The 10,436-nt window shown below is 55.2% G+C and overlaps 1 protein-coding gene across 5 annotated transcripts; it reads right to left on the bottom strand.

Annotated features, from left to right (window-relative positions):
* Positions 1-195: 195 nt before the first annotated feature.
* On the bottom strand, positions 196-10,299 carry FANCG (FA complementation group G). 5 transcript variants are annotated; one of them, XM_039567773.1, is made up of 14 exons: positions 10,150-10,294; positions 9,969-10,050; positions 8,267-8,398; positions 7,426-7,496; positions 6,541-6,694; positions 5,244-5,374; positions 4,728-4,874; positions 3,784-3,944; positions 3,484-3,550; positions 2,662-2,999; positions 2,448-2,503; positions 1,738-1,875; positions 760-892; positions 272-477 (listed from the first exon to the last, which is right to left on the bottom strand). In XM_039567773.1, the coding sequence occupies exons 1-14, from the start codon at positions 10,270-10,272 to the stop codon at positions 360-362; spliced, it is 1,851 nt and encodes a 616-aa protein (XP_039423707.1). In that variant the 5' UTR covers positions 10,273-10,294; the 3' UTR covers positions 272-359. The 5 variants fall into 5 exon arrangements, with proteins under 5 accessions (XP_039423706.1, XP_039423707.1, XP_039423705.1 ...); XM_039567771.1 differs by having other exon boundaries at positions 7,303-7,496; positions 10,150-10,293; XM_039567772.1 differs by lacking the exon at positions 760-892 and having other exon boundaries at positions 196-477; positions 7,303-7,496; positions 10,150-10,298.
* Between the last annotated feature and the right edge of the window lie 137 nt (positions 10,300-10,436).

Genomic DNA, 10,436 nt, shown 5'->3' with positions numbered 1-10,436 from the left:
GACCACCAGCTCCCTGGAGCCCGAGTTGCAGAGCCAGCCCCACCGTGCACCGGGCACAAAGGATGGATGGATGAGGGTATCTCTGCCCTTGATCTCTCACACATCCAGGGCACAGCCATGTAGTAGCTCCAGGCGGAGTCAAGGCCATGACTGCAACATTTTGCTCTGGAAAAAGGGCCTGGAAAAACCCAAAGCTTAACAGAGCTGAGTTTTCTATTAGAAAAGGAGATCTATTCTGTTTCAGTCCTTTGGGAATCCAGCTTCATCATAGAGTAATTCTAAGTCTTGAAGGAGTCCTTAAAGGCCTTGTACCAGCCAAGTGCAGGGAGACCTCAGCAGGTATGGGGGGCATGACCAGGTTAGCTTGAGGTGTCCTGGGCTGCTGTCCCGAGGTAATCCTGGATGCTTCTGGCAAGAGGTTCACTGTGAGGGAACATAGCCTGCTCCAGACATGAAACCAGATACAAAGGGAGGGGCCTGAAAGAGAAGGGAACATGGCAGCAGTGAGGACTGTAGCATTCCTTTGCCATGCCCTAAGACATTTGTCCTGCAGATCCCTCTGCTCTACCTGCAGCCTCTGCCCTCCCCATCTGGCTCCATGTCAGCCCTTCTGTGCCCCAGGGAGGCCCAGCAGAGCTACAGCCTGTGGCCCCTCAGAGCCGTCATCAGGGGAAGCTCCTCAGACACCTAAAATGTCTCACCTCACAGCCTGACAGTTTGCACTGCTGGACGTGAGATCCCACCCATCCCTCTACACACCTTCCCTGCCCTTGCTGCTGCCCATCCTCTTCAGGGGAGCTCTGGGACAACTTCTGCCACTGAGCAGCTGCCTCCTGCTTTCGGTTCAGCTTCCACAAGGCCTGCACCAGGTAGGAGGTAGCAGCTGGGTCACCTGCAAGCCAGGAAGGATCAGCCTTTAGCAGGGGAAGAGCAGGTCCTCAGCATGGCTGTGGGTTGCAGGGTATTATAAAACAAGCTTAGAAGCCAGACATGGGCAATGAGTGTGAAGAGAGGTGGTATAATGGGGAGGAGGCTGCCCTGGCTGTGTCACAGGCTCTAATTAACCCCGGGGCTGGCAGCCAAGGCAGATGCTATCAGCCCTGCAGCACAGCCTGCCACACCTCTCCTTGGACAGAGACTGGGGTTTTCCTTGCAGGCACGTCTGCACCCTCAAAGGGAGGCAGCCATGGTCAGGACTGGGACCAGCAGGTCTGGCAGATCCTGGTGAAGTTCACACCTTTGCAGCGTGTCAGCACAGGCAGAGCACTAAACAGGAGAGAGCAGCCCTGTGAGCAGCACTAGCCATGCCTTGGCTGAGCTCAGGACATGAATGCTCCCCTTGAAGGCCTCTGTACTGCTAGGCATGGACATGCTGCTTCCTGACATGAAGCACAACTCCAGCTCCTCTGTTCTGGGAAAGCAGACCTGTGTGGGACAGAGTTGGCTGTACCAGGCTGGGGTTGAGGAAGGAAATTTCCAAGCTGACAGCACAGGTTGTTGTCAGAGTTCTGATATACTCCTCTGACAACAGTTTTGGTCTGTTTCTCCCGGGCAGTGAGCCGACCAGGCCTCACAGAAGCATCAGTAGTATGCAACCTTGCTAGTGGCCCTACTGTCGTCTGTGACACCTGAATAAATGTGGTCTAAAGTGTAAGAACTTCCTGCTGAAGACAGCAAAGCAGCCCAGGACAAACTTGGGGAAATCCCCTGTGTTCCTCACCAAAATGAGCCTCTTACCTGGTGAGATCTGCAAACTGTGCTGGAAATCCAACAGGGCTTCTTTGTGCTTCCCCAGCTCCAAGAACTGCGTTCCTCGCCCGATGAGAGAGAGCAACCTGATCTTCTGGAGCACCTCCACTTCGGCTGGGATATTCTCTGTCACAGGAAGACACACACACCTGAAGACAGCATCCTCCTTGTCCAAGCAGGCTGAGCCAGATTAGCAGTCAGGATAGGCCAAACATTTACTTGGGCTGCTCATCTTCCAGCTCTGCAGACAGATGGCAAAGCTCAGCCTCTTTGCCAGGTAGGAAGAGGTTGGGAGGCAGCAGAGGGGGAGAGTGAAGAATGTCAAGAGCCCAGAATGTTACATGGCTGTGGTGAACAGTGACCTCAGCAGCAGCCTGGCCTTTGGCTGCCCCTCTGCACCACTGGCACGTATCTTTTCCCCAAAGACTGGATTGGAGAAACTTTCCAGTTCACAGCTCATTTAACTGCTACCTAGACAATGAAGAAAGAGGCAGAGTCAAGGCCAAGCTCTGCTACAAACAATGCAGCCAGTGTCTTCAGAGAATTCAGCACGGCCCAGAGCTTTGCACCCTGGGACAACTGCCTCTTGCCAGACTGATGCTGGGCCCACCACGTTGCTCCTGTATCTGCTGCTGCCAAGCACACAGATCCTGACCCAGCCCAGGCCCCACACAGGTCCCACCTGTGCAATGTCCTACCTGTTGGTTTGACACCAGACCCATGAAGCTGGAGACGCAGGAGATCATTGAGGCACCTGTGGGTGGGAGGACAGAGGAGCTTTGGAGCTGCTCCTGGGCTGTCAGGAGTGTCAAGTTGTCAGGGCAGCCCCAGTGCCGTGCTGTGCCCTGCCCTGGCCCCACCATGCATTGCTGCCTGCTGGGGAGGGCCCTTCTCCCAGCAAGGCTTCATCACCTGCTGAACTGTGTTACAGCCTCCTTGCTCTCGCCCAGCTTGGCCCATGCCCAGCCCTGGTGCAGGTATCCAGCTGCTCTCCAGGCAAGGCAGCACAGACTCTCCTTCTTCTGGGACAGGAGTCCACCCGCCAGTTCTGCCCCTGGCGATGAGCACTCCGGCTGCTCCAGCCTCGCCTCCACTCGTAACACCCGTGGAATGAGGTCAGTCGTCCGGCTGATGACCTCCTCACACACGGTTATGGCATCCTGGTGCCTCCCAGACTGCCCCAAGGCAGATGCTGCTTCCAGGAACACCTCTGGGATCCTGGGCACAGCTGAGCTACCATCCAGGGGCACCTGGGGAGCAAAAGTGATGTCAGTGCTGCAGAACTGCAGAGTTCTCAGCCAAGCAGAATGACTCCGTGCATACTGGGAACCTGGAGCTGCTGCCCAGCAAAGCTCAAGCCCACTCCCACAGTAACTGGAGCCTGGTGGAGCAGGCAGAAGGTGTGAAGCACTCATAAGTCAGCAGAGTAAAGGCATCAAATTCCTACTCTGGAAGTGAAGGACATCCAAAATCAGGGTGACAGATACACCCCACAGGGAAGGGGAAGCTGTCTCTCCCAACAGCAGTGGTGAGTGCTCTCTGGTGTGAATCCAAAGGCAGACATGCCACAGTTCAGGGGTGCCAGCCCCCAACTCATTTCCTTCACATCTCAAACTAGACACTGAAGTCTGGAGTCCGGGGCTGATGCCTGGGCCTAGCCCTTGGGATTGGGTTTGGATCCCTCCAACCCTCATCCTCCAAGTCACCAAGAGAGCTCCTCCCCAGGACACCTACCTGCTGCTGCAGCCCTCCCTGAAGGAGAGACAGAAAATCCAGGTAATGTTCCACTGCACCAGCCACCCTGCAACAGGAACAGGACATGTGGTGGAAGGAGCAGAAGTGCCATCAGCCAGGTGAAACCTGGACTGCCAGCCCACAGTCTCTCCCCCTGCACCACACTCGCCCTGTTCACAATATCCATGCTCTGAGCAGACCTACAACAGCAGTACTGAACTGGACCATTTCCAGGAGAACAAGGAAAACTGCAGAGCCCAAACAAGCAGCATGTTGCAAGCAGAGCAGAGGCACTGTTACCTCCCATCCTGGAGACACCGCTGTGCCAGCAGGTACTTCACTTCAGAGGGGTGGTGATGGCGAAGGAGAGAAGCGAGTACTGGTGTGTGGACAAGCAGCTCTGTTTGCATTAGGAAATAGGGACTAGAGGAAGCAGCTGCTGGAGGGTTTTTTCCCAGAGCCTGTGAAACAGGAACAGAAAATATGATCAACACCACACTGGTCAAGTCTCGGGCAGCTGCAATCATTTGTCACTTCTGATATCTGGAGATGCACCCGGGCAAGCAGAAGTGCTGCACTTCACAAGCACAGCTACATTGTTCTCATAGCCGCTTCCAGGAAGAGCCATCAGGATCACACGGGGGCAGGCAGACCTCTGATCTCCATGTGGCACCAGGAGATCTGCAATGTCACCCAGATCACCTCACGTTCTTAGTTCAAGTTGCTTTGAGCTGCCTGGAACACCACGTCCCATTGCAGCACAGACCTAGTTAGACCATTTGTAAGGAGAGAGTTCCCTCTCCATAGCTCTGTATGTATCTGACAGTTGCAAACAGCTGAAGAGATAATTCAGGGTCTACTGCTCTGACCTGCTCTCCCAGGCAGGTTCACACAGCTAATGCACACTGCCTCGCTGCAGCCAAAATCTGCCCTTAAAGGCCTCTTTACTACTACATATTTTATTAGGAGATTGATACTTTCTGACCTGAGAGTATAACCTCTCCTCCCAAGCCACCAAGAACATGAACTAGGACTCAAGGTCTTGCCACATCCCAATGTAGTGCTGAGCAGGAATTTCAGATCTTGCTGGGCTCCTTCCTGCCCACTTGCTGAAGGCAGCACCATGCTATTTTGGAGGCCCCTTCCAGGGTCAAACAGCCCTCCAGAAGGAAGAAGCCTGCTTGAAGTTCTGTGCAGGCTCTGCTGGGCAAAACTCATCCCAGAAGTACAGGAACCAGACAAACCTCGTAGAGCAGGGTCAGGGCCTGCAGCTCCACATCGGTCTCTCCCAGTTCGTGGTACACTGCTGCCGCGTGGGACAGGGCAGGAAGGCACTGGAAATCTATCTGGAGGGCCCGTTTCAGGTGCTGAAGGGCTGTCTGAGGCTTGCCCTAGGTGGATGGGAAGACATGCATGTTGCAAGGACATCATGCTGATTTCTTTACTGTTTGATGGGATCCAGATTCTTGCTCTGCCTCCCCAAGAGATCCCCACTAAGCAAGGGCAGCACTTCAGCCAAAGGCAGCCCTCCTCAGGTTGGTTTTTGAGCTTCTCTCTCTGCAGTGACACTTTGCACTCAGCCAAAATCTTTGCATGGATTTTGGAGCCTGTCCAAGGAGGCTGGGGCCACAAGGGCAACTTCTGCTCAAAGCCTTCCCTCCCTGCAGAGGCCTTGGGCCATGCAAAGGCAGTGTGGACATCAGCCTGAGCCTGCTCACCCCACAGCTCTAAGCTGCCCTTCCGCTCTGTGCTGTCATTACCATTCGCTGAGCGCAGCAGCCAAGGCAGGTGTAGATCTGGGCCAGGATCTTCTTGGAGCAGAATCCTCCTGCAGCTTCCTGAAGGAGGGAAAGGGCGGTGGGGAAGTTCCCAGCCTCCAGCTCCTGCAGCCCTAGGACAGACCCAGCATCTTGGCTCAGTGGCTCACCTTCCTGTCCCATCTGGCCCCAAACAAGTGTGGTGGCCTTTTCTTCCCAGAGCTATAGGGACCTGCCTGATCCCCTCCAAATGCAGCGATGCACAGCAGGACAGTGCCAAGCTGCCATCTTTGCTTTAATGGTTTTGCAAGAGAACAAGCCACTCAATGGAAATGTCCAGCAGAAATAACAGCAGCTTCCAAGTCCAGAAACCAAGATGCCTGCTTTGGCCCAGAACAAGGACAGGGGTATGTGCTGGGCAGGTTCACCTCCACATTCATCCAAAATGACAGTAGTGCAGATGGGGAAGCACACACAGAACCTCAGAATCTTTCCAGCACATCTGGGTCACTTCCCAGCAGGATGCTTTGGGATATCAATTCATTAATATGTATCACAACTGGTTATTTGCTTTTCCTTCAATCTTCCCTTCAGGCTTCCCTGAGGCTGCTCTTACATACCAGCACCACACTCACATCTGCCACCTCCCTGCTGGAAGTGCTGGTGCAAACCCTAGAGTATTTTGGCTCCAGTTCTGTGGGCCAGAGCTCCTGCCCTGTCTCCTGGCAGGAAGGCCCTGTATGAGCCCAAGCACACTGAGGCAGCGCTGGCTGTCCCTGGAGCTGCTGGGGTTGTCAAAACAGTAAAGGAGAGAAAACAGGCAGGGTGGAACACAGCGGTCAGATGAGATCCACTGGCTGCTGTGACACCAGGCTACAAAGCCTCACAACAGCTTTTCGTGGCTCTTGCAGCACCATAATCTGACAGGAAAAACATGTTTGCAACAAGGCACGTTCCGGAAGACAGACAGAAGAAAGGAAGATCTTCCTAAGTCCCCTGCCAGCCTTCTGCTTTAGGGTCACAGCAGGGCCCAAATACCTCCCGAAAGTCACAGACAGGCAGAGGAGCTCTGTGATAGCACAGAGAAAGGATGGGCTAGGGAAAAAGCAGGGAAGCTCTTTGAATATGGAATGTAAAAGCTGAGACTCAGAGACTCAGCCCAGGGCCTCTTCCAAAGGAACAACCCAGAAAACCCCAAGGGCCAGTTTGCTTGGGAAGAGAAACCAGGATAAGGGCAGGGAAAGTGGTCCTGGGACAGAGCAGGAGACTGTGCTGGCATGAGTACCTGCCCCCCACAAACCTTGCAGGAAGGCTGCTGTGGTGCAGAGGATCTCCTTCAAGTCCTTGGCACTCTGTACAAGGGGCAGGGAGGCCCCCTCAGGAGGGACCCTCCATGCCTTGATCAGGGAGAGGAGCTTGTTCTGCCCCTCACTGCAGTGAGATCTTCCTGGCTCCTGTGAAGGCACAGAGGAGAGAGAGCAGGGAATGCTGAAGGGAAGCAGGAAACACTGGTCCAAGGGCACAGAGAAACATGTCCCACCAAACCGCGCAATACCACTCCCTGCACTGGGGAGCAATGTCCTACCATCTACTCACTTCAGCTACAACCCCCTTACTGCAGTGATTCCTGCCTGGCCTGGGGCAGCACCTCCCCACCTCAGAGTGGGGTGCACCTTCAGGGCCTCCTGGCATGGCAGATCCAACAGATGCTGATGGATGGGACCCAGCAGCAGCCTCGCAATCAGCAGGGAAGGTTCTGCATCCCACTGCTGTTCCCTACAGAGTCTGCAAGTCCATCTGCAGCCTTCTTCCAGGCCGCCCAAGTCTCCTGTCTCAAACACAGAGGTCCAGGGCCCCAACAGGCAGAATATTCTGCGATCCATTAATGCTCTCAGGGCCATTAGGCTATGCTGGGAATATCAGGGGGAGGATGAGTCATGCTGACTGGGCAGCACTGATGAGTTCAGGTGTCAAAGTGCCACAACAACATTTTGCAGAGTGAGTTTTGTGAGAAACACGGTATTTATGCCAGCTCTGCCAGCATCTGCCTGTGCCCAGTTACCTCAGCGGTGCTCAGGAGCTGGAACAGGCCAGCAACACTTCCCAGACGGCCAGCTGCCAGCCACCAGGCTGCTTGCAGGGCCCCCAGACGGTGCAGAGGTGCCTGCAGCTCCTCCACGGTTACCTCCTGCAGCACCTTTTGCCACAGCTCCTCCGTGCCAAGATCCTGTCCGCAGGCCCCACAAGCCTCCAGAACTGAAAAAAAAAACCCAAGCAAAAAGATCTGCAGATGTGAGGCAGTGGGTTGGTGCCCCATAACAGGCACCCTGGCTGAGAGAGGGAGAGAAAGCCTCAAGCAAGCACAGGCTCCTTGTAGTGATGGTATAAATGGGGTTGTAGGGCTGGCCTGGCCTCAGCAGAATGGAAAACAAGTTCTGAAAGAGAGCAGCACACTCAGGAGACAACACACAGCACGACTCAGGGCTAGACCCCAGCTCTGCTGAGCCCTCATGAAATCATTCGCCCTCAGGTAAACATGTGCCAACACTGCAGATCCACCTCTGAACTGCAGCCTCTTTCACTGAGTTTCCTTTGAAGACAGCAAACCATAATTAAAGAAAACATTTATTTTATGCTGTCACTAAAACTTTGCTAGAGACTTAAAAACCGTTGTTTCTCTTGAAACTTCCAGCCCATCCCTGCAGGCAGCAGCAGGCAGGCAGCTGCACATCGTCCCTGGCCACAAGCCACTCCACCTCTAGTCCTTACAGGCAGGGCCTGGATGTTTGCTCACAGTTCCCTCCATCTCCAGCACTTCCAAGCAGAGCCAGGCATGCCTGCCCACAGTTTCCAGGTGGAGCCAGGCGTGTCTGCTCACAGTCTCCCCCATCTCTGGCCTTTCCTGGCAGAGCCAGGAGTGTCTGCGCATAGTTTCTGCACCTCCAGCCAGTCACCAAGTATCTCCAGAGCACAGAGAACACTCTCTTCATCCCAAGAACTCGCTGTACAAAGAACCACATCCTTACCCCTGAGGAGCCCCTCGCGTATTCCCTCTGCTTCTCTTTTGATGGCAGAGTCAGATGCTCCCACAGTGAAAAGCAGGGAGTTGTAGAGGACAGTGAGTTCTAGAGGCAGGGCAGGGAGGGCAGCCGGCAGCCCTGTGGGCACAGCAACCCAACAAGAAATTTAGAATAAACACTTGAGAATAAACTAAGAATAAACAGCCATCCATGCTCAGGTGGCAACGCCTCGCTTGGTGACAAGAAAAGTGGCTTGGCAAGAATGTTTTAGGGATTGTGGTGTGATTTAGCCACTTGGGAACTGCAGTGCCCAGACAGACAGCATGTCTCAGCATTCCAGGTGCCAACACTGCTTTAGACATCTATTCCCCAGCTATCCAAATGCTGCAGTCCTTCAGGACTTAGGCCTTTCAGCTCTCTCAAAAGACCATCAATAGCCTGCTCTGTTCCAGTACACATTCACCCTTTCACACACTGTGTCTCTCTCTCCTTATCACAGAATCACAGAATGGGTAAGGCTGGAAGGGACCAGAGTGGCTCGTCTTGCCCAACCTCCCTGCTCAAGCAGGGCCATCTTAGAGCACGTGGCACAGGACTGCATCCAAATGGTTCTTGAGTATCACCAGTGAGGGAGACTCCACAGTCTCTCTGGGAAATTTGTTCCAATGCGCAGTCACCCACAGGGTAAAGTTATTCTTTGTGTTCAGGTTGAACTTTCCGTGCATCAGTTTCTGCCCCTTGCCTCGTGTCCTATTGCTGGGCACCTCTGAGCAGAGCCTGCTCCATCCTCTGACCCCTCCCTGCAAACACTGACAGACATCGATGAGGTCCCCTCTCAGTCACCTCTGCTCCAGACTGAACATGCCCAGCTCACTCAGCCTTTCCTCATAAGAGAGATACTCCAGTCCTCTAATTATCCTTGTTTCCTTCTGCTGGACCCTCTCCAGGAACTCCGTGTCTCTCTTGCACTGAGGAGCTGAGAAAACTGGAAATCAGGCTGCCTCATATGGGGCTTTCTCTGCACCACACTTGTATCAGGGAGCCTCTTCCCTGACTTTCCAGGGCAAAGGCTGCCTCACTCTTTTTACAGAAATCCCAAAGCTCTGCCCAGCAAGTTAGGGTGGAGGCTGGGGCTAGACAGTAACCTTTCTGCTGGCCCAGGTCAGCATAGGGCAACAGAGATCATATCACCCTGGCTTGTTTCCAGCAAAGGGATACTGGAGCTGCATTCAGAGAAGCAATGGCCATAAAATAAAACACAAGAAGCTCCACCTCAACTTGAGGAAGAACTTCTTTATGCTGAGGGTGGCAGAGCACTGGAACAGTTGCCCAGGGAGTCTCTGGTACCCTGTTGTTACAGGGCACCAACCCTGGAGTCTCCCTCTCTGGAGCCATTCAAACCCCACCTGGATGTGTTCCTGTGTCACTGCTCCAGGTGACCCTGCCTAGGCAGGGGGGTTGGAGTGCATGACCTGATCTTCAGAGGTGCCTCTCAAGCCTGATGATTCTATGATTAACTTCTTTGCACGCCCCGTTCAGCACGGAGCAGTGGAGACCGTTTCACCCCGCCCCCTTGACGGGTTTGTTTCCAGCTCCGGGATACCGGAGCTGCACCCCGGTAAAGAGATGTGTTCGAGACCCGGTGCTTCCACGCCCACACGCTTCAGGCCCAGGACAGCAGCGGGAGGTGAAGACGGCCGCCACTCACCGCGGATGCGCCGGAGCAGTTCCCCGAACTCGTCTCGCTGCTGCCGCCGCGCCCGCCGCGCCTCTCCGCCGCACCGCGCCATCTGCAAGGGACGCACTTACAGCCGGCCCGGCTGAGGACCGGCACCGGCGGCAGCCCCGCGGTTTGGGGAAGGAAGGGGAGGGAAGGGGACGTGCCGCACCGTCCATCGCCCGACTAGCACCCGGCTGTGGGCGGCCCAGGCCCGCAGGCAGCCCCGCTCTGGCTCCGGCTCCGGCTCCGGCCCCGGCTCTGTCCCGCGCCGCCGCTTCATGGCCGCCGCCATCGCCAGCCCGCTTTCCCGCCCTCGCCGCCGATTGGCGGGAACGGCCGTCACCACAGCAACAGGGAAGCGCGGGGCCGAGGGGGCGCGCGCCGGGAAGGGGGCGGCCGCGGAGGGACAAACCTCGTCGCAAGGCGAAGCCAGAGGTCACAGAACCAGTTACAGAA

Source organism: Corvus cornix, chromosome Z, assembly GCF_000738735.6.
Source record: "Corvus cornix cornix isolate S_Up_H32 chromosome Z, ASM73873v5, whole genome shotgun sequence".
Taxonomy (NCBI): Eukaryota; Metazoa; Chordata; class Aves; order Passeriformes; family Corvidae; genus Corvus; species Corvus cornix.
The sequence above is the reverse complement of the archived record's forward strand: the minus strand, read 5'-3'. Positions and strand labels throughout refer to the sequence as shown.

Excerpts from the sequence above, each read along its gene's own strand:
- FANCG (XM_039567771.1), bottom strand. The coding sequence starts at position 10,272 with ATGGCGGCGGCCATGAAGCGGCGGCGCGGGACAGAGCCGGGGCCGGAG. Across the intron at positions 10,051-10,149 it reads TGCTAGTCGGGCGATGGACG|ATGGCGCGGTGCGGCGGAGA; the intron begins GTGCGGCACGTC and ends CGTCCCTTGCAG. Across the intron at positions 3,945-4,727 it reads CCCTGACCCTGCTCTACGAG|GCTCTGGGAAAAAACCCTCC; the intron begins GTTTGTCTGGTT and ends CCTGTTTCACAG.